This window comes from Anguilla rostrata, chromosome 1 (genome assembly GCF_018555375.3).
Source record: "Anguilla rostrata isolate EN2019 chromosome 1, ASM1855537v3, whole genome shotgun sequence".
Lineage (NCBI taxonomy): Eukaryota > Metazoa > Chordata > Actinopteri > Anguilliformes > Anguillidae > Anguilla > Anguilla rostrata.
In genome coordinates this window covers 43099740-43123574 of record NC_057933.1, presented here as the reverse complement: position 1 = coordinate 43123574, position 23835 = coordinate 43099740, and the positions used below count along the sequence as shown (strand labels likewise).

At 40.4% G+C, this 23835-nt stretch overlaps 1 protein-coding gene and 4 non-coding genes across 6 annotated transcripts; 3 read left to right on the top strand and 2 right to left on the bottom strand.

The window, feature by feature from the left end:
• Positions 1-2323: 2323 nt before the first annotated feature.
• Positions 2324-2395, bottom strand: trnag-ucc (transfer RNA glycine (anticodon UCC)). Its single transcript has one exon. It is a non-coding gene; the product is annotated as a tRNA-Gly (tRNA).
• Positions 2396-2499: 104 nt separating this feature from the next.
• Positions 2500-2571, top strand: trnap-agg (transfer RNA proline (anticodon AGG)). The gene has a single exon. It is a non-coding gene; the product is annotated as a tRNA-Pro (tRNA).
• Positions 2572-3566: 995 nt separating this feature from the next.
• Positions 3567-3638, bottom strand: trnag-ucc (transfer RNA glycine (anticodon UCC)). Its single transcript has one exon. It is a non-coding gene; the product is annotated as a tRNA-Gly (tRNA).
• Positions 3639-3742: 104 nt separating this feature from the next.
• On the top strand, positions 3743-3814 carry trnap-agg (transfer RNA proline (anticodon AGG)). Its single transcript has one exon. It is a non-coding gene; the product is annotated as a tRNA-Pro (tRNA).
• A 2644-nt stretch (positions 3815-6458) lies between these two features.
• Positions 6459-15012, top strand: nrsn1 (neurensin 1). 2 transcript variants are annotated; one of them, XM_064338005.1, is made up of 3 exons: positions 6459-6587; positions 12764-12970; positions 13436-15012. In XM_064338005.1, the coding sequence occupies exons 2-3, from the start codon at positions 12773-12775 to the stop codon at positions 13832-13834; spliced, it is 597 nt and encodes a 198-aa protein (XP_064194075.1). In that variant the 5' UTR covers positions 6459-6587; positions 12764-12772; the 3' UTR covers positions 13835-15012. The 2 variants fall into 2 exon arrangements, with proteins under 2 accessions (XP_064194075.1, XP_064194083.1); XM_064338013.1 differs by having other exon boundaries at positions 12736-12970.
• The last annotated feature ends 8823 nt before the right edge of the window (positions 15013-23835 follow it).

The following is a 23835-nucleotide window of genomic DNA, read 5'->3' as shown; positions in this document are numbered from 1 at the left end:
TTGATTGCAGATCATTTTAAAATCGAGGTGCTCTGCTCAGATACCAAACTGGTCCTTAACACTATAACGGCCAAGATTCCATAGGGGAGAGCCAGGACAAAAGTAACGGAGGGCAAAAGTAAAATGAGCATTTTCCTGAAAATGACGGGAGCTGCAATGACGTGGTTACGTGTGCACGTGCATATAACATTGCACGAAATTCAAAATTCATTCAAAATTCCGGCGCCATCGGAGCATCTTTGGTGGAGCTTCCGTCAGAAAACTTTTTCTCGCGAGGTAAGTAAAAAAATGGTTCCGTAAGTCTTTTTCAATTGTAGAATTGTGTTTACACAATTGCAGACATATGTAATTTTCTTAAGACATCTAGTGACTAAATGATAGGATAGGTGTCAAGTTTCATGCTAGCAAGTCTTGGATACAAGCCAGGGAGAAGTGACAGTAGAGAGGGGAGGGACGGAGGTAACGTCCCATGGAGGGACAAAAGTAACATTGGTACTTTCGTCCCGCGATATTTTACAATGACTTACAATGCATTTTCTTTTGTTACATTTGCAGAACATGCCGAGAAATATAGCTAGGAAGACACAGCGAGGTTTATTTTCAGCAAATACATGCAGACAGGCAGCACAAGTGTCCTAGTGGGAAAGCTATCTGTACGCAGTAGCGCAGAAACGCACGGCTTATGCCATGTGACGCTGTTCAGATTTATCAGACGTCTGAAGAGCAGTCAGGATCAGGAAGTGAAGGTGCCAGGCTACCGGGCACACAACCGTGTGTTCAGCAATACCCAGGAAGACGGTCTAAAGACAGCTGACATATACTTTGGACTGAGTCCTAAAGAGGTATGCTTGCAATAGAATCGTTTTTTTGTTATCATAGGCTACTCATAAAAAATGTATTAAAACAGTGGACATAACTGATATAGATTAAAGCAGTTCAAATACATCAGTTCATATAAAAATGTATAATGATGATACAATAAATAATTAATAGTTAAAAATATATACATAAAATAATAAATAATTGACAGAACAAGTAATAAATAGATACGGTTGAGAATAACAGCACTCCCCCACATTTTGTCTGTGGTCCCCTGAAACACTACTTCAACACAACCATAGATTGGTGGATGAAAACCCACCCTGTAGTTCATCATTCATGTTGTGTTTTCCAGGTCTGCAGATTTGCATATCAGCTGGCTGTCAGGTACCAGTGTCAGTACCCTGTGGCGTGGACCCAGACAAAGATGGCCGGGAAGGACTGGTTCACATCCTTCCTGGAAAGGCACCCCGCTCTCTCCATCCGTAGGCCTCAGGCCACGAGCCTCTCAAGATCAATCTATTTCAGTCTGAAAAACGTGACGCAGTGCAAGATCTCTTCTATGCCAGCGATGACTTTCTGATCGCGTGCTGCTGTTACATGATTTACGACTATTTGGTCAAAATGGCAGCGGATGCGTTTCAAACCCTTGCCTCCCTGGAGAGCGGAGAGTAAATGCAGCACCTTGGACCCATGGGCCACGCTCTCTCGCATCGATGAACCTGCCTGTGAGAAATGCATTGGTTTCTGACAGTTATAACGCTTCTAAGTATTTCTTAAGACTTTCACGGGCATACAAAGTACCATTTCCAAAAGTCCTGTGAGTTTAACCACTAACTTGTACATTACACCTCATTGAAAATGTCAAATTGAAATGAACAGACTATGTTTGCAATACATTTGTATATTTAACTTTGACCTGCTGCTATATGCTTCTGAGCTGCCATCACATGCGCAAAAAACAATATAATTCAATTTGAAAATGAATTTTTGCTTTCACGACGACTAATGTCTACCCTTTGGTTTGAATGAAAAATGCACTGAGCAGCAGTGCACTGAGCAACACACCAATGTTCCATTTGCTTCTGATGTCATAATAAAAACACTGAAAAAATGATTTGATTGACTGATTGTAAATTTGACTGCCTTTACAATGCATTTCAGCCCTGGCAGAGTATTTCACAGGTGATTGGAGAGGATTCCCTTTGAACATTGCTGTCTATGCATCCATGATGTCAAATTTCACTCATTTCTTAAATAGTAAAGTCATAGAAGGCGAAACACTGTGCTTTCCTGTTGTAAGTATACAGGCACGCTTTCCGTTCCCTGATGGATATTATTTTTCACTACGATAGCCAGAAAAGGCTGTACTGCTATCGTCCAACAGAAATCTGTGGCGCTCAGCTCACATGGATTTTGAAATTGGATTTGTGTTGCTTCCGCACCCGACCGGGTCATTTACGAAAACTTCACGACTGCCCGGAAGCAGATAGCCCCACTAAACTGCATTGGCCGGGAATCGAACCCGGGTCAACTGCTTGGAAGGCAGCTATGCTCGCCACTATACCACCAATGCACATACCTACAAAGATGTATTACCTTTGCTGTCGCAAAAGACTTGGGCTTTTTTCGATTTTTGACATTTTTGAGGCCCATGGCGGTCCACAATAGTCAAATGGGGGCTCGTTGGTCTAGGGGTATGATTCTCGCTTAGGGTGCGAGAGGTCCCGGGTTCAAATCCCGGACGAGCCCTAGGATACTTGCATCAGTCCCGTATCGCTTGCAGGGGGTCCAGCATTCCGACGGGTGGTTTTGTCTCAACTCTGAAAAACGTGACGCAGTGCAAGATCTCTTCTATGCCAGCGATGACTTTCTGATCGCGTGCTGCTGTACATGATTTACGACTATTGGTCAAATGGCAGGGATCGTTTCAACCCTTGCTCCCTGGAGAGCGAGAGTAATGCAGCACCTTGGACCCATGGGCCAGCTCTCTCGCACGATGAACTGCCTGTGAGAAATGCATTGGTTTCTGACAGTTATAACGCTTCTAAGTATTCTTAAGACTTTCACGGCATACAAGTACATTCCAAAGTCCTGTGAGTTTAACCACTATTGTACATTAACCTCATGAAAATGTCAAATGAATGAACAGCTATGTTGCAATACATTGTATTTAACTTTGACCTGCTGCTATTGCTTCTGAGCTGCCATCACATGCGCAAAACATATAATTCAATTGAAAATGAATTTTGCTTTCACGACGACTAATGTTACCCTTTGGTTGATGAAAAATGCACTGAGCAGCAGTGCACTGAGCAACACACCAATGTTCCATTTGCTTCTGATGTCTAATAAAACACTGAAAATGATTTGATTGACTGATTGTAAATTGATGCCTTTACAATGCATTTCAGCCCTGCAAGTATTTCACAGGTGATTGGAGAGGTTCCCTTTGAACATTGCTGTCTATGCATCCATGATGTCAATTTCACTCATTTCTTAAATAGTAAGTCATAGAAGGCGAAACACTGTGCTTTCCTTGTAAGTATACAGGCACGCTTTCCGTTCCCTGATGGATATTATTTTTCACTACGATAGCCAGAAAAGGCTGTACTGCTATCGTCCAACAGAAATCTGTGGCGCTCAGCTCACATGGATTTTGAAATTGGATTTGTGTTGCTTCCGCACCCGACCGGGTCATTTACGAAAACTTCACGACTGCCCGGAAGCAGATAGCCCCACTAAACTGCATTGGCCGGGAATCGAACCCGGGTCAACTGCTTGGAAGGCAGCTATGCTCGCCACTATACCACCAATGCACATACCTACAAAGATGTATTACCTTTGCTGTCGCAAAAGACTTGGGCTTTTTTCGATTTTTGACATTTTTGAGGCCCATGGCGGTCCACAATAGTCAAATGGGGGCTCGTTGGTCTAGGGGTATGATTCTCGCTTAGGGTGCGAGAGGTCCCGGGTTCAAATCCCGGACGAGCCCTAGGATACTTGCATCAGTCCCGTATCGCTTGCAGGGGGTCCAGCATTCCGACGGGTGGTTTTGTCTCAACTCTGAAAAACGTGACGCAGTGCAAGATCTCTTCTATGCCAGCGATGACTTTCTGATCGCGTGCTGCTGTTACATGATTTACGACTATTTGGTCAAAATGGCAGCGGATGCGTTTCAAACCCTTGCCTCCCTGGAGAGCGGAGAGTAAATGCAGCACCTTGGACCCATGGGCCACGCTCTCTCGCATCGATGAACCTGCCTGTGAGAAATGCATTGGTTTCTGACAGTTATAACGCTTCTAAGTATTTCTTAAGACTTTCACGGGCATACAAAGTACCATTTCCAAAAGTCCTGTGAGTTTAACCACTAACTTGTACATTACACCTCATTGAAAATGTCAAATTGAAATGAACAGCGGAGAGTGAATGCAGCACCTTGGACCCATGGGCCACGCTCTCTCGCATCGATGAACCTGCCTGTGAGAAATGCATTGGTTTCTGACAGTTATAACGCTTCTAAGTATTTCTTAAGACTTTCACGGGCATACAAAGTACCATTTCCAAAAGTCCTGTGAGTTTAACCACTAACTTGTGCATTCCCTCATTGATAATGTCAAATTCAAATGAACAGACAATGTTCGCAATATATTTGTATATTTAACTTTGAACTGCTGCCAACTGCTTTAGAGCTGCCGTCACATACACTTAAATGCAATATAATTTAATTTGAAAATGAAGTTTTGCTTTCACGACGACTAATGTGACGACCATTTTGTTTGAGTGAAAAAAACAACAGAATGCACTGGGCAACATGAAATGACGAAAGCACGTGATTCACTCCACTATCATATACAATAAGCAATTTTCACTAAATATCTGATTTATATTACAAATGGATTTAGACATTACCTGTATTTTGCAAAGTAAGTCGGCATATCTGTTTATGTCTTTGGTCACAAGCATTAAAATTCTGCATCACTGTGCTTCCCCACACAGAAAAGGTGGTGACTAATACTGGCTTCTAGCAGTACGTCAATGGCAGATCTAAAAATAGCATGTGAGATAGAATATGGTCTGAATTCAGGGCCCCCCATTAATCAATGAATGTTTCATATCTTTGATGGAGTAATTATTTTTGTCAAAATGTTTTCATAACAGTGTTACACTATGATTACTGCATTGCATTAATAGACATTTCAATACAGGGAATAGAACAACTTTATCCAAGATCATTAGTGAGAATCAGTTATCAATCTTAGTTATGTTTAAGATACATTATATGGCACTATTAGGAAAGACTCTTGAGGTTGATTAGTAGAATCAGGTTTGTAACTGCTTGGTTGGAATGAAAGCCTGCACCCATATCAGCTATTTCTGGATAGGAGGTTAATGCTGTAATGTTCACATTATTTATACACTTTTAAAAAAGTTTTTTTTTTTTTTTGTATAACAATTTTAATCCAAAATTTCTGAAAAACAATAAATACTCTTCTTTACATGATATCACTGCCTATTCAAAGAATCAGAAAACAGAACAGTTTCTGGTTGAAACATCTTAATATTAATATTCCATAAATATTAATACAATACATACTGCTATTCATTCCAGAAATAATACTACTGTGAAATTTGGATTACGAAATATAAGACTTAACTCCAAGGCAGCTCTTGTGAATGAACAAACCTCTTATATTCTTGATGTAATCACCATGACTGAAGACATTTTTTGTTGTTTTGTGCATGTATACAAAGGGCTGTATCAATATAAATACCTTAGTAGCTGACAGTACCCACTTTAATCTCATATTAATTATTTTATTTCATATACAATGTGCTGGGAGTACAGAGCCAAAACAATTTAAATTATGTCCCTGTTCCAATAGTTTTTCATTTAGCTGTATAGATACTATTCATTTTGACCTTCTTGAGAGTACCTTATATAGAAGCTGGACACAAATGCTATTTCAACATACAGTATATTTAATCTGACATTGCAACACAGAAAACAATCAATAGGGACTGATATACTTTCTACAGCCAATGCCCAACAAATAATGTTTTATCTCAATGTCGTGTGTGTGGACCACTGTCTGTGTGTTGTGCATCACTGGCAAAATAACCATTTCAGTGTGTTCTTACAGACAAAAAGTATGTGAATCAGCAAATTAATTCACCGTTTCAGTGGTCAGCTACTAACTACTATCTGGGTTATACAACATTTCTACTACACATGTGAACATTATTATATCACGGAATTCATCAGACATTTCCATATTTGTAATTGTTTTTTGTTAAAAAAAAAAAAAAAAACTAGTCTAAGTAGATACTTCTCCTCGCGGTGTAGATACTATCTTCAATATAACTTAGTATGAATTAGTGTGTCTTGCATTAATTAAGTGAAATAACTATCTTTAAGATGTATGCAAGATGTTTTATGAGTGCTGAAGGACAATTTACTTTCATCATAACTTTGTGTCGCATTGTGCATTTTCGCGTATATTCTTCACACCACTGGTAACCTTGAAAACAATAGTCTCCTACGCACATTGAATCATCTAATTTAGCAGCTGTGTGTCTATCCACGGGGAGACTGAAACGGAGTGTGCGCATGCGCGCTGGGATGTGTGAATGTCTGAATCATCGATTGCTTGTGAGGGGAAACAGAGTGATGGGACCAAAGCGAAGGGAAAGCGGAAAGTAATCACTGTTCGGGCTGTGATTGGTATTATTCTATTCGAGATTTGGAATAAAGCGTTACAAACATGGTGAGAATATGTTTAAAGGTGCTATCCATAAAACTTTGTGTTTCCGTGTTTTGGTGTAGAATGTTGCGGCTCACGAATGAAACGATTTGACCCAGTAGGGGATTAATGTAAGTGATCTTCGGTTATGTACGTGGCATTGGTATATACACTTTTTAATTTACGAAAGAGAACATTTATTTACGATGCGATGTTCTGTCAAAGTTTGTCATCTGATGTGTTTAATCACTCCACAATGTAGGCAGGCGTTTGTTTACAATTTAGTTATTCGTCGTTAATAACGATTAAGGAGAAAGAAAAGTCGAATCTAATTGAGTATAATTTCGCGTTCTTATGAAGGTGTAACTGCAAACAAGAAATAATAAAACTAAACTCTACAGCTGAACACAGTATGCAATAATTTTAAACATTGTATTCTCATAATTGCCGGGTGCTATCCATGGTGCTGAATAACTAAATATGACTCCTACGTCATTGGTGACGAATGGATATGCCACAGAGAATGTTTCGTTTACCTTCATTGTACGGATTTGCGTTAAAATGAGAATTAAATTAAATTCATACTACTATAATTATTTAGGTGAACCGTATTTCGTTGCCTCAAATTTTTTCGAACTATTTCAGTTTGTGTATAGATGCTTTACGTGTGAAAATATGTATATGTTTTAGTTGATCACACTGTTTAATTTGATCGCTGTCAATCCAATGACAGCTTGTGAACAACGCATGTGTGATTTGAAAACCTATCAAAGCATATTCGCTTGACAGTTTTCACCTTAGAATAATAACGTGAGGCTACTGATTAAAACAGAGGTTGTATCTACTCTTGTTTTCACATCAGGTCAGGAACAAACAACACAAATAAACCCCCATAAATTAATATTTGCCTATTAATATTTTTTTGTGGTGAAAATACACTATTGATGTTGAGAAATACTACAAGTGTACTCATTTGCACATATTGTAATATTAAGCTGATGTCTCGTCATACTGATGTGGACAAATTTATATTTCAGTCCATTCTTCATGTGACATGTAAATTTTGCTTTGTTAATCCTGTAAAATGCCTCACGAGAGTTCTTTAATATAATAACCCCTCCTATCACAATTTATGTCCTAAATAGATTTCAAGTCAGCAGCAAACAAATAGTAACAAACAAGTATTATTAGATAATGTCGCAAAAACAAAAAATAGAAAGCATGAGCAACATTACAAATAGGGAAGTGAAAAGTCTACTTAGAAACAATTTCATTTGAGATAGTTTTATTAATGGCAGGTGTTTTATGTATTCCATGTATAACCCTGTTTCTCCTTTATTTGCAGTTTTACATAAATCTCAGTCAACACATACCACATTGAAAATTAACAATAACTTGTATGTTGCAATCATTATTGAGAACACAATTAGTCTGCACATTCAAAAATATAGGATTTTGTGAACTTTAGAAATGGGAGACTGTCACCAAAACTTGCTATTTTAATGCTTTGGTGCTTTAGTCTCAAACATGTACATTCAAAATCTGCATACAGAGTCAAGATGTTAGAATACTGATTGAAACTGCAATGTGAACATTGGTGATGAATTCTAAGAGTATTATACCTGAGTTGCTTCTGAGTAAACCACACTCAGCCAGCAGGGACACATTTTGCAACACCAGGATTACTCATCTCCACAGGCTGATGTTCTTTTCCTGAGCATCCATACAAAGTAACTGGGATATGACACATGTTTTTGTCAGTATTAACTTCCTGACTAAATTTGAATGCATTTTTGTTTTTCATTTTCTGTGGTACAAATCTGAGAGCTGACACAAAAAGTCTCTCTTTGCCTCAGAACTGGTTGATTGGTTAGCAGAGACTGTGGATGGCAGTGGCAAGACAAAGATTCTTTTGCCCAAAGGTGGGCCTAGAGACTTCATATAGCTATTGATCTCTTGTTATTGAGGTCAGACTTTTTTTTGTGGTTAGAACAATGAACTGATCATAAATAGGTGATATTACAGCAATGGCTGATTTTATGATATGAAGGTGCATAATTACGTGTTTCTGATCTGTTTGACTCAGTCATGATGATGCAGATGTGTTTCTGTCCTGCTGTAATGACAGGCACCAATGAATGGAATGCTGTCCGCTGCCTATTTCAACTTACTTTGTCAATAACATAGACAACCTGTTCATTTTCACTTTGCAGTCCACCATTTAAAGCTCACACTGACACTGAGCTGTAACAGGACAATTAATGTCCTACTTGTCAAGACCATGGGTGCCCAATTGACCAGGAGGGGAAGGGTGTGTGGGTGTGTGTGTGTGTGTGTGTATGGGGGGGGGGGGGATTACTGGTGGACAGTGACATGTAGATGCGCTGCTCACTGAAATCCTCCCGCCTAAGTGATGCTGCCAGATAGGGAGTGACTCCAGTACGGATCTGCATCGATTCTGGCCTGGCACTACTGACTTTGATCCCAGAATCAGTGCCGATCCAGCCCAGAATCGCTTGTTATCTGGGGTGCTAATTGTGCAGTTCTTAGTGGGTTGGGCAGCCGCAAGGCCTGGATTCCATACCACACCATGAAGCCCATCCAAATGCGTCTACAGTATGTCAGCAGGATGACCCACGCATCAGCTCCTCTGACTGGCAATTGTACTGATACTTTGAATTTATTAAGTTAGTGTAATATTTAAATATTCAGATTGCATTTGACTGTTTTGTTGAAGGAGATGGAAAAATGAATGGCAACTGTTCATTTCAACTGAATGTTTAGGCATTTCAACTTTACTTGAGACACAATCCCAGTCATATCAGTACTGTGGGACTTTTTAATGATATTCCAAACAGTTAATTTTGGTAAGCCTAAGGTTTTGCCTCGACAGTATTTTTTTTTATTTCTCAGCCTCATGATGGCTTTTTTTATTTTTATTCACAGAACTCTGGTCCTTATGTTGACAAACACCAATAACATGCTCCAGAGGAAATCAAAAGCCTACATTGAAAAAGACTAGATACTGAAAGCTGTCTTATACCTGAAGACATTTGTCCAAAACATTATGGTGCCCTGGAATGGGAGCTATGTATAAAAAGTGCTGTAATTTCTACAAGGTGAATCCAAAGTGTATAAAATACCCTTAAATAAAAGTTGAGAATGTGCACTTAAACCATGTATATAATCAAAATTATTTGATTATAAATGTAATAGTACAGAGCCAAAGCAGTAAAAAATATGTCTGTGTCCCAAACATGATGGAGCTCACTGTATGTGTGTGTACCACAGTGTGTCACAATGTTTTTGCATTGTTTTTCAATGTGATACGCATTTTTAATCTTAAACCATCACACGGACCATATGTCTATGCTTTATAATGGACACCAAGCATTTTATTCATTTTCAGAGAAGTTTTGGATTGGTTTTTGGACCCCTAAATGGGGTAAAGGGGTTAAACATGCAACCACTTTAAAAATCTTGTCAAAGAAAGTATTACAGCAAAATAATACATGAAAGCAGTTGTCTGAAGTGATCTGACTGATATAAATTCCTTCAATTAATATGAAGGTTTTATTCTGTGTAGCACAGATATCTGTTTCTGACACAATATGGCATTTACAGAGTAAATCACCCCTCATGACACATTATATAAGGGTCTAATTAAAGCTCAACAGCTTGGGGCACTGCTGGGTGGCTCATCCAGTTAAGGCACCATGCTGGTGAAAGGATGAGCTGCATGGTCTTGTATTGAATCGGGACCATGCCAGTGCAGACCGGATGGTAGCTCCATGGTGCTATGTGCATGTGGTGATTGCATTGTTTGGGGTCCATGTATCTGCAACCCCTGCTGGTCAATCAGGCGCCCATCTGTGGACTGCTTCCTGAAGCGGCACACAACATGTCTCCCAGTGAAACAGCTCTGTGGGCACTTGGCTGTGGGCTGTGGCGTGAAAAGAAGCAAGGTGGTGAACTGCTTGAAGGTCTTGCACACCAAAATCCACATTATCAAGCTTTTCCTGTTCTCTTTTGAGGTTTTGAGAGAAAATGTGAAGAATGACACTTGCATACCCCATTTATAAAAAACCAAAGGTGAAAATGCTTGCTTATGTAATCTTATAAAACACTTGGTTCAGATTATTGGATGTCATTAATGTTGTAATTCTGTATAGCAGACCAATAAGATTTAATCTAGGTCGGCCCTCGTGATGCAGAGCAAATTCAGAACAAGAAAATACTTCCTGGCACCTTCTTAGCTAACTGGTTGTCATAGTTCTGGTTGGGTGGAATTATTTCATTTGCGTAACTACCTATGAGGATTTCACCTACCTACAGTTATCTTTGGTATAGCTGGTAGGTTTGGTTTGTCCCACATTGTTTGGAAATTCACTGGTATTTAGGTGAATTCGCACAGACTTGACTACCTAACTGGCTTTAGTTTAGCAACCACAACCACACTGATTGTAGTGAAGGTAGTTAACTGTTCTAACTAGCTAGCTGCTAGGAACTCAACTTTTGAGCACTCTTACTCACTGACAGTGACAGTAATCAAATGCAAATGCACTGTTTGCCATGGCATACATATACACAGGTAAATCAGCATCAGTAACTTATTCAAAGTGGAAACATATTGACTGTGGAAGGCTTTTAAATGACATCACCTGTGGTAAAAAAAAAATAAAAAGATAAATCAATTACATTTTATAATTCATATTTAATTCATATTTGTCCAACAAAATTGCTAGCAGGTTCTTTTTCATTTTGTAGCACCCAATGGCACATTGCTACAGTATGGTGCTATGGTTAGATTTCAATTTTTACTTTTTATTGCAGGTGTAACTTCAATGCTAGTGACATGATTCCCTTATGACATCTTGTCAATTACTGTAAATTAAGTATGCTGTTAACTAGGGCTGTCAAAAAATATTTGAAGTTTGAAAAATATTTGAAAATCTTTTTTTTATTTAAAGTTCGAACCTAAATTTGAGCATTCGAATATTAGTTTTGGATCCCGCGTTTTGTAATTAACATGAATATACAGGCTTTAATTTCATACGGCGAATCATGTTCATGCACGCAAAGATCATTTCCTGTGCTAACACTGCCTCTGTCAACAAAAAACGTTCTGCCCTGGACCCAGAGCAAGTGGATCGCCTGGTTTGCCTTGCCAATAGCCTCCGGTGATACTTTCAGCTCCATGGACACCTAACGTTACTGGTCAGCTAGCCTCGTGAGCCAGAATGTTTTTTCACTTCACTCAACAGATCTGGTCAGCCAACAATTTAGGCTAAATAATGTTCCCATGGCAGGCTATGTTTCCTTTCTGTTCTGAAGATTTTGATAAAATTGGATGATGAAAGAAGTTAAACTAAACAGAGTAAGTAATTTATGTTGTTTTAGGCTATACAAGTTTTACCAGTTTTTGTGTTAAGAAATAAACAGGGATTTCCTATTAACTATCATTCCCCTATTATTGTGAAATGCCGAGTTGTGGCAAATTACATCCACTAGAAAGTGCTTTATTCATTTGCGCATTAGGCTATAGAAACTGCAGGGGGCTCATTTATAAAATTAACTTGTGTGTGCATACGTCAAGTGAAGACCTGACGTAGAGCCACAACCGTTTCCATGGTCAAATCGAGTCATGTTGAAATTTTATAAATCACTACTTTGATGTGATTTTCTACGTATGGGCCACACAGTTGATATAAAATACGTTTTATAAATGAGGCCCCAGATGTAGTAACCTAGTATGAAAGTTCACCGATGTCCTCTATTGTACTGCCCGCTTGTGGAAAATAACGCGCAGGCCAGTTTAGAGGGAGCGTCACGTGCATATTGCGCCCAAAAATAAGCAGCTTCTTTTTGTGAATTATATGCAAATGATATTTGAATATATTCAAACTCTAACTAATTACAAAAGCTAATATTCAAACTCAATTTCATGGCACTTTTGACAGCTTTACTGTTAACTTTGTCAGTGACTGTAAAAGTTAGCAGTATCTTACTTTCTTTTTCACATACAGAACCATTTCACCCCATGTTCTGAGCAAGTTTGCCTCTTTGGAATGTGCACCAAATACATATATTATTTAAGAGTCAAAAACAGTTTCATTCCATGAATGCAGAATTATGCAATTATATAACTGCTTTTTTGCATACTCTGTTCCAGTGTACACTATTTTGTGTTTGCATGGCAGGTGTGAAGAATGACTTCCTGCTCAGAACTCTGTGGGTCTGATCATGGCGAGCGATCTCAGAGCACGGTGCACAACCACCACCAGCGCTACGGGGTCCGGTCCTACCTGCACCACTTCTATGAGGAGTGCACAGCCTCCATCTGGGACCGGGATGAAGACTTTGAGATTCAGAAATCACCCAGCAGGTGGAGCGCTATCCTTGGGAAGGTAGGAACATCATTGGGCCCTGCAATGATTCATGGGAAAGCCAACCTCAGACACCTCCGTGCATGTAATATTGTGTGTTGTTTGTGCAGATTATTTACTTTTAAGAGGGAGTTCGTCCTCTGTACTTTCATGGTAATTGAAATTATGTGTGAACTCTGATCTTTTTTGATGCCAATACTGTGTTGGGGCAGTGCAATGTATAAAAATTGTAAAGAAAATTACACTGTATACAGAGAGATCATGGCCGGCAGTGAGAGCAGGGTCACGGCTCCAGAACCCCCCCACGACTCTGCTCAGGATAAGTGGGTATAGATAATGGATGGATGGATGGACAGTGAGGTCACAGACAGCCCTTATGCATATAGTTACAGTTATCATTCCCAGTTTGAAATGGGGCTATAAGTATGTTTGCATTTCCTCATTCCTTTGTCCTCCGTCTCTACTGCTCTGTTTTTCCACCTGCAGGTCTGTCTCGCGTTTGGGACCCTGATGCTAGTCGTTGGTCTGACCGTGTTGACCGTGGGCTTCGCCGCCCCGCCCAAAATCGAAGCCTTCGGCGAGGAAGAGCTGCTCTTTGTGGACAAGCGCGCCGCGCACTTCAACCGGGCTCTGGAAGTCTGCAAGCTGGTCGGCGGCGTCCTGTTCTGCGCGGGGGGCGTCCTGGCGGCCGCGGGCCTGCTGCTGTCCAGCTTCACCCGGGGGGAGCCCAGCGAGGAGCGCTGCTTGCAACGGAGGTTCAAGGAGAAGCTCGCCGAGCTGCAGGCCGCCGTCCACCCCATCAGGAAGGCTCCCACGCTCGGAGAGTGGAGGATCCCTGTCACCCTATCCAAAGCACAGAACATTCAGCCGGTTTCTGAGACCTGATGCGTCCCACTGGGCCAGCTTACGTGGTGAAGAGCGCAGTAGATGCTAATGTAAAGCCCCTTAGGAACTGGGCACTCCTGATTATTGGTAAGATTGGACTTTGGCAGGACATTTAGGATGGCAACAGTCTCAGTTCAGTGTAGCAGGACGAAGTGACCATTTTTCTCTTTTAATATTCAGCACTGTTAATGTTGTATCTGTTTTTATTACAATATAATTGGGTACTAACACTGTTTGTGAACATCAGTTAGCTGTAGTTCTGGAGTGCTAATCTGAATGTTTTGCACTGACCTATAGGTGCTGCTCTGTGTCAGAGCACCAGACTGAATTTTGTCTTAATGGTGCAAATGGAATTTTAAGCTTACCTTTTCGTCAGTTCAACTAAATTCCAGGCTCCTGATAAATGGGTGGATTGATGTTTTAGAATGTTGAAACTCATTCCTGGTGCAGTTTGAATCTCCAGATGATTTTTTTAAAAAAGCATTTTTTGACACAAAATACAATGCTGTAAATTGCAAAATGAAATCGATGGGATACAAGACAGAGGGTGACATCGCTGAGGCCTACAGCTGAAAAAATGTGTCAGATTTTGCACATTGACAGATGAAGTGCACATTATGCATTTAATTCACATACAGCATTGGGACTCTGCGTCTTCTGAGTCCAATGCTTCCCTTTCAGCTACCCTGGAGCAGTCTTCACACTCTATCCTGGGGCCCACTGTGCATGCTGGTTTTCTTACAGTCAATATCTTTATCAATTAAGGTCGCTAAAAGCATGGGTTTAATTTCTAATATCATTTTTTACTTAGGCTTATTCCAACATCATGCAGATCTGGCTCATTCCCATTTGCTCTGTCGTTCTTGGTCAACTCAAATTTTTCGCATAGTTTCAGTGACCAGGTAACCATACTGTTGTGAAGTTTGGTCAGGCTTATTCAGAACAACACAACAACCGAACAGAATTTTGCACATCTGTAGAGCCAATTTAGTGAAATAACACAGACAAGACAAAGTTTAATCAGCCTCACAAAATTAAGTTAAAGTTAAAACAACAAGGTCAGGGAATTTGCTATTTCAGACCAACACATGGATAGCAAAACACACACAACAACAGTAGTAAAATGACCTAATCAGGTATTACAAGTTTTATGCTATCCTATTGTTTGATGTCAGTGTGTCTGCTGGTCTAAGGCCACTAAGGCCACTGCTGGTGTGTGTGATCCTGGAAGACTTCTTGTAAAAGCCGGGGTCACGACTGGTTCCAGTCAAGGCAACTTGGTTATGCATAGATCTTCCACTTGGGTCAGGCCGCATGGGATATATTGCAGAAAAAGCCTGTAGATACTTGTTCCTCAAAACAGCTGTCAATGGGAAATAGACCAGCATTATGTATTTCATGGACGATGGCTGGCCAACTCAGGCAGGTCTCAGTGATTGAGTGAGGTGCAAGTTGAAACGCGCAGCTAAGTCCGGCAATGTCCTTAAGCAGTGCATCTGGTTGGGTAGACAAGTGTCTTTACCCTCAGAGCAAAGTTGTTAAGTTTTTTTTGTAAGATTTTATGCTCACAAAGTCACTGATGCAACAGAACCCCATGTTTGTTCCCTGGAACCTTATTGGTAGATTACTTTGGGTACGCAAACATATGATTGGCTCATGGTATTGGAGCTGTTAATCAAACAGTTACCACTGATTTAATGTTTAAAGCGTATTAAATCTGATTCTCTTCATTTTCCTCCTGCCCAAAACTTATGTCTAACTGATGAAGCAGTGAGTTTATTGCAGGGTCACAAGAGGAGGGGGGCAGTCACATCATTATGCCCTTGTTGACCAGAGATGTTAATTGTGTACGTGACTCAGAAGAGGGTCAGTTCTATGGCCAGGGAAGGAGGATCCGTCCCATGGCCAGGGAGCCAAAGGCCAACAATTTCCTGTGTATAGTTATACAATACTTTCAATCATTAGGACCCCAATTATTTCAGCAGTCAATATATAATTAAATCAAACAAAAAATGTACCCACTTTCTAAAGGCATAATTTGTTATACAGCATGAAACAGAAAATGAAGGCATCAGTTGACCTGACTGATTAGTAATTATGGAGTGTGAATGTAGAATGTTTTCTCTTTGTGACATACACTATTTCTAATGTACTATGACCTTAAGAGGGTATATCATCCTTCAATAGACATAAAGGGCCAGATTTATGTACATAAAACTCTAATTGCAGCCTGATGAGTGTACTGTATGTCGGTGTGTTTGCAGTGAAATTAACGTCTCATTTACTAAGGCTACATGCTAATTACATAATCAGACATGGACATTACGCAATGGGACTGCCTACAAATCACATTTTGTGTACAGTATGTAGCAGAGCTTAAATGACACAATTAAAAAAACAACTCTTGTTTAGTGCATTGAATATCTTGAATGTGGGAAAATGTATGTGTGGCATTCAGTCCAGCGGTGAACCGGATTGGTCTCGGCTGAGCCTGCTGGTGGAGAGTGCACACGCACCTGGGTTGCGTTAGCTAATCAGCCCAGGTGCTTAAGGGCGTGCTGCGCTCCACAGTTCGGAGCCGAGACCGGGAGCTCACACGAAACGTTTATAATTTTAGTTTCATTTTACTTTGGAGCTTGGTTCAAGCAAAAAGGAAAGACCAAAAGAAGTGATCCTCAGCTGGGATGCTGGAGGAGCTGGAGCCGGCTGAAAAGGTGGGCCAGCTACGGGCGGCGCACGGGAAAGTGGTCACGCTGTTTTACTTTCTTTTGTCTTCGTTATTTCAGCTTGTTGTTTTATTTTATTGTTTTCGCCCGGCACCCGTGAGGGGGAAGGGTGAGGAGGGTCGTTTATTTGATTTTGTGTTTGTGTGGGTGCGCTCTCTCTCCATGCGACAACCACTGGTGTTCCCCGGCACTGCCGCATCTCCCTCCTAGGGGTGTCATGCTGGCGAGTGACAGTATGTATCTGCTGGTGTGCCACAAGAGCACTATGGACAGCACACAACAAAAAGCAAACCGGTATATTCCAGCTGTAGTGATAATTGTTGATTGAATCAATCCAGAGTCCAGTGAGTGTAATGTTGCAAGGAGCTTGACTATTGGTGGAATGAAATAGAATATTGTGTGGGGGGTTCTAGGTAATCTTTTATTTCTTCCAAGACAGAAATTAGTTTTATGGCTGGGTGTTTGTCACAGAAGTGCAGGCATCATAGATTCCATGATTTTGTCTCTTTTTAGCAGTTACCCATTTTTACTGCTTTCTGAGATTTCTTGGATGCCAACTATAACACAGCCTCCAGTCAGTAACTGCAATCAAATATATGACGACCGTATCAACCGTCTTGATGCTGCCCGATCCTTCTCGTGTAGCTACGGTAATGTTTAACCTGTCTGTGGCAAGAGATGTTCCATCAAAGACTGAAATTTTGCAATTAAGCTACAACATCTAACTTAAAAGAAATAAAACACACATAGTACCCTCTTTTTTTAATTATGGTAGCTGCTCATTTTTTAAACTTCAAGCACTTGTTACTGCCACTACAGTTGTGCATGTTATTTAAAACATTCCCCACTGCTGTAGATCTACGGTTAATTTAATACATTTTTTTAAAACACTGATTCTGGCCTATTTTTTCAGTTCTTCGTGATTTTTAACAGCTTTGCCATAACTTCTCTACAACCTGTCAATATTTTCTGTGACAAATGCCCAGCGTTAAATATTGCTTGACTGCTTAATCTGTACTTGCTCAGGGAGTTGAAATAGTGTGTCTTTTTGTAAAGATTCTCTCCTTGAGTGCATATTCTAGGCCTATATCTGTGTCACTGACTTACCTACGCAATGATGCTGCTCTTTAGAGGCGGAGAAATTTCACACAAAAATTGACCCTCGCTAATTGTGCAAACTTTAGTAAATTCAATGGGATACATAATCAGCCACACATTATTTGCGTGATCCTCCCTTAAATGCATATGCATTAAGGAGAGATGCACACCTTGTGATGTTTCTTGTCGATCCATACTGCGCTTCGAGCCCTGTGCACCTGTTTGATACATAACATGCATGTTTCTGGGGCAGAACGTGTCATATTTAAGCCTGAAAGTAGACCAAACTACTTCTGGCCCAAAGTGTCTAATTAAGTACTGTACTGTAAACACCTCACAGCTAGACCAATGAGGGTTTGTAGCTGGAGGGGAAGGCACCGCGTGTTTTCCCTTGGCTGGTGTGATTCAAAACCGGAGATGTTAGTTATTTTTCCTCTGTTCGTAAGAACAGGGCACAATTATAGAATGCACTGGTTCCGTCGCCGCGGGTCAGATATGAAGGCGCTGCTTCATATCCCGCTTAAGACTGGCCTGAAACGGACCAGTAGCATTCTGGTTACATCTCCGTTCACAAACGGGGCTATGCTGTCATCAGAGATATATCTGATCTGTCGCCGGACTGTCAATATTCCAATGGGAGCATCAGAATATTCACAAATGCGCAGAACAACACATCAAATATATTCATGACCACAGCAAGTAAGCGTAACAGTTACTAGGTTTTACCCTCGTGATAATCTGACTCCATATTAAATTATAATTTAAGATTTGGGTTTCACTATACGTGGAACTTGGGAGTGGTTACACTCGACTCTATCTTGTGCCATCATTCCTCAATATATGCTCCCGGGTTTAGCACTATTGTTAAATCTCAGTTCGGTGAGGCCCCCAGAGGGTAGGAGGCGGACCACCATAATACATGTTATGAGCCCAGGACAGTGCGTATCTATCGGGCTCCTTAAGGCGAATTTGACAAGAACCGGCGTATAACGCCCATGGGTCCTCTTAAGCCAAAACACCAGAACCAATACCACCAATCCCGTTAGCGGGCAGATCGTGGTTGCCTATCTAACTTGAAGACCTCACTAAAGACGTTCGCTGTACTAGACCCCTGATCAGTAGATCCTAGTCATAATTGTCCCCCTGAGTATTTAATCGGAATTTCGGCTGAAAAGAAGATAAAATGGATTAGAGTCATGAAGACCACGCAAGTTAAAAATAAGAAGAATTTATTGAACAGGCAGGTAGGTCATTAGCTTCAAATTCACAATCAATTATAAGGTTTAAAAACATAAATACAGAGTAAAAAGTTCTTACCCCGCCTGTTTAGCTACACACGAAAACACAGAGTCTGCGCAGTGTGGGAGGTCGATTGCGATCTTCCCTGTTCAGCTATGCAAAGAACACAGTGCAGTGTGGAAAGTCGGTTACGATCTTCCTTGTCTAGCTACACACAGAGCACAGAGTATGTGCAATGCGGGAAGTCGATTACGATCTTCCTTCTCTATCTACACACAGAGCACAGCGTATGTGCAATGTGGGAAATCGGTTACGATCTTCCTTCTCTAGCTACACACAGAGCACAGAGTATGTGCAATGCGGGAAGTCGATTACGATCTTCCTTCTCTATCTACACACAGAGCACAGCGTATGTGCAATGTGGGAAGTCGGTTACGATCTTCCTCGATTGCTTTGTCTCCCTTCCTTTTAAGCCAAATCCCGCATTTGATCTAGGCGGCATTGCCATAAATTAACCTGGCCGAGTCAAATCTGGAATTTCGGCCCCCACCATTTGGAGGCGGTTGTTAAAACAATTAGTGGGGAAATTGGGAAAAGGAGATGATTACCAGAGAGGACATTTCATTGTGTTAGGTTTTTCCTGAGTTTCTGTAACTATGTTTTATTAAATTCTATTTGGTATGAAACATATTTCATTCAATTGCTTGAATTTTCCTGAATACGTCCATACTAAACATGTCAAGTGGATGTAATATTATGGTGCAGTTGTCATGAAAATACCCTTTTATTTAACGATTTTACATGCAATCCATGTTATTATTACATAAGGCATAATACAATAATACAATGAAAACATGTGCATGGTTTGTACGGTTTTCCGGGGTTTGTAAATAGGATAAACAGATGGTTTAAAGTCCAGATCCAGAAAAGAAATAAAAAGTGTAATGGCAGAGGGGCCCACATAAGGGCACTGTGGTACTGTCCCGCACAGTTGCCCCACCATTTGGCCAGACATTTCACCCTTTATGACCCCAAAACACACACACCCACAACCACAGACAAAGAGACTAGTTCCCCTTATCTTAGTTGTGTCCAGATGGCAACATTCCAGAGAGCCAACGGCTTGCTCACACAACCATAAACAACCAGTCCAGTTCCCCTTATCTCAGTCTTGTCCAGAGGGTAACAGTCCAGAGAGCCAAATGGCCTGCTCATCCAGAGGAAGTCCGAGTAACTTATTGTTTTACCACAAGGCTCTCGGGTCCTTTGAAGTACAGGCTGCGTCCCAGCATGCCGGCTTGTACAAATGCCAGCCTTTTCTGGGTCCCAGTTTGACTTCCCTCTTACAGTACAATTAGCAGCTCAGTACTACTCTGAGGTTTTATTTATGGAAGGGTACACAAGTGTACACAGTGGGTCCTGAGGATCGAGTATGCACACACCTGCCCTCATGTCAAACAAGTTGCACTCCACCTAGCGTGTAAGCTAGTCCTGTGGGGTTTGTGTCAGTTGTATCTCTTAAATTGGATATTCACCATTGTCTGGTTTTGCTTAAATAACACAAATGAATAACACTAAAGCACATCCATTATCTCATCCTGAATGAATACATATTATTTCCATCTCATCTTTAATTTATTGAAGTTTGTGCTTCTTTCCCATAGATGTCAGCACAGCACAGGTCCACACTGCAAAAATAGAGCAAGTATGTCTCAATCATGCACCACAATTTGTGCTAATGTGTTTCCCCATATGTGACGGGTGCTCCTGTCCTGTTCTCAAAGTGTGAATTATTTTTTCATGCACTGTTTGTGCATATATGGCATAAACATGCTATCTTGGTACTGTGTGTACTGTGAAATTATTTGAATTGTGTGGTCATGTTAGCTGACACTGTAAATGAACAAGCTCTCCTTGCCCCCCTAATCTTGGGCAGGAACATCTGTTGTGTTTTTACAGTTGTCATCTGTTCAGGTTACTGTTCCTAAATGCTGTATACTGAGTCATGTAGCAAGATGCATAATTGGCCATAATGTCATGTCAAGAGGTAGACTAACTAAACAACCAACCCCTGTGTCTTATTGTGCACCTCCACAGGTTTGCCCCAGCTCCAGCATTTTCCAAATCAGCATTACAGTAGTCTTTTAGAAGCCATTAATCAACAATTTGGTTACATTCTGTTGATCCTCATCTATATCCTTGCCTCAGCTGTCAAATTGAAGACTGCTATAGTGCCAATTTGCAAAATGCTGGCGGACTGACAGATGGCAGGCCATTAATGGGCCACAGTATGGTTGCAAGCTGGGTCAGATAATGCATTGAAAAGGAGCAGCCTATAATTATGACTGGCCATTTCAAATTGAACAGAAAAAAGCAGGATCTCATTTCTGCTGGGAAATTGATTAGGCCACTGCCAGTTGACCCTTCTAGACTGTCTCCATAGGAACTTGCGATTAATACATGGAATGATGTTTTTATTTCAGTGAAAGCTGATCAATCTCTTCATGTGGTGAAATGTCATGGGGGGCATTAAACATCTTTGTCCTGTATATATTCCCAATTGAGCAACAGATGCAAATCAAGTAACAGCTATGATTATTCATTGTCATTTAGGAAAGAAAGTAGTTCAGAAATGAATTACTTTACATTACATTACATTACATTACAGGCATTTGGCAGACGCTCTTATCCAGAGCGACGTACAACAAAGTGTATAACCATAACCAGGAACAAGTATGACGAAACCCCTAGAGAGAAGTACCGGTCCAAGTACAGGGAACAACCGCATAGTTCAACTTGGACCCTGGTGGTTAAACTGATTAACACTAACAACGAGAACGGCCACAACGCAATCTATGGAAAAATGAAAATAAATAAAAATACAAGTAGTCGTTAAGACTGGCGCATCAACTAAGTCACCTATTAAACAGCTGCCTAGTTACACCCCTAAGTTTAGTCATTTACAGGGGGGGAAGGGAGGGATGGGGAGAGGTGCAGCCTGAAGAGGTGGGTCTTCAGTCGTCGTTTGAAATTGTTCACAGTCTCAACTTTCATTCAGATATGTGTTCCAGTTTATCTTTGTCTTCTTTTAGTGCATACTAAAGATGGAATTAACCCATGGTCATCCTAAATACTGCTTTAGTTTGTTTACTGTGCAGCCACACACATTACATTCATGCAGAAACCACACATATACACACATTCAGTGGCATGAGGAAGATTGACAGTCCTTATATGCCAAAAGTGTAGTTGCAGCCCTTGCAGTCAGTTCTATACACCACATAACCTATCCCCACTCACACCTACAGACAAGCATGTACAGACAATAGTATGTTCTGTAATGGTATCTTTAATTACCTTGGCCTTGAAATGGCCTTGATTATTTAGAGGTGAGTCTCTCTTTACTTGATGATTCATGCTGTAATTTTCAAATTAAACAACTGTTCAAGGATGTTATCAATAATCACTCGTGGGATATGTCTTATGTCTAAGATCCCCCACTCCTTCCTGAATTCACAAGAACTACAAAACCATTGGTATCAATATCAACCATATAAGTACTGGGCACATCTTTTGTAATTTTTTGTTTTATGAGAAGAATAAAAGTTAAACTAGTTGATACCCAAAGAAGACGTGACGCTAACAGTAAGAGTCCGGAAATTATGATATACAATATTTATATCCACAGTGGATGCAACAAGTCATGATATCTTCCAAGAAGCTGCTGTCAAAAAAAAAAAAAGCTTGTGCAGAGGTCAAGCAGCAGTGGGGCTGATTTCTGGATTTCATACAAGTGCAAATTACTAATACTGATTTCAAATTCCCAGCTCACAGCACGACAGAACAGGTTTGTAAGAGGTGAAGCATGTGCATGAGGTTGTAGCAGAGACACACAGAGAACAGAGGCATCAAATGGTTTTCCTCATTTGGATTTGCCTCTGCTGACAACCTTATTTGAATGCTTCACTCCTTTCAAACTAAACAACAGGTGATTTTGATGTCAACAAATTTTGCAATTAACATGGGAAGTAGCCGGCAATGCAAAAAATGTCAGATATCAGACAAACTGCTTCGTAGGTATGATGGAAGGAAACATTATCAAGAAGTGCTGTTTTGTGAAGAGGAAGTGCTGCTTGGACAACTCAACCGCAAAGGAAAAAATGAGTTGTCAACCTTTAATAGGATGCAATCACCCAGTAATCTGATGCGACCAACCCAACTGCTATTGAACTATACATACATATAAACCACAAGGAGATCGCTTAACCACCCCCAAAGTGCATTATTTTACAATAAAGAGACAGCCCAAACTGGTTTACTGACAATGACTATATATTAGGCTAATACTTTCAGCTTTATTGATTTTTATTGACTAAATCAGATGAAATTGAAATATTCCTCTCGGGCCATTTGGGCATATTGTTTTAACTCTGGTTGATAGTTGTATTTGGACCGTTGTTATTTTAAACTCTGGCTGATAGTTCTATTTGCACCATTGTTAAGCAAAAACCTTGGGTTGTTAATTCCATGAAAAAAATGATTCTATCAGGAAAAATAGTTCCTTCTTGTTTTTATACCTTACAATTAGCACCAAAGAAATTGCACAAAACCATAAGTCAAACAAATTTATTTCTCTAGCTCTGTCTTGCTTTTTAAAATGGTGTGGTCAGGCACTGTAGACATAGTGTCTTTCTAAAACCCTTTGAAACCGGGTTAGACTGCAAGATAGCTATATGCTAGGTTTGCCATCGCTTGTTACCTAGCCAATATTAAAATTCAGCAAGTCAAAATAGTTTTATGGCATGCTTGTTATCCCAGCTAGCTAGCTAAATAGCTTACTATTGTTAATAATATTCATAACAGCGGTTAAACTATAAATGCAATCGTTCACATAACAGAACAAGATACAGCAGAAAATGCATCCTGTAACCCAGAGTT

What these genes read in the sequence shown, in the direction of transcription:
- nrsn1 (XM_064338005.1), top strand. Translation starts at nt 12,773, where the DNA reads ATGACTTCCTGCTCAGAACTCTGTGGGTCTGATCATGGCGAGCGATCT. An exon ending in GGAGCGCTATCCTTGGGAAG is followed by an intron (nt 12,971 to 13,435) that starts GTAGGAACATCA and finishes TTCCACCTGCAG; the next exon opens with GTCTGTCTCGCGTTTGGGAC.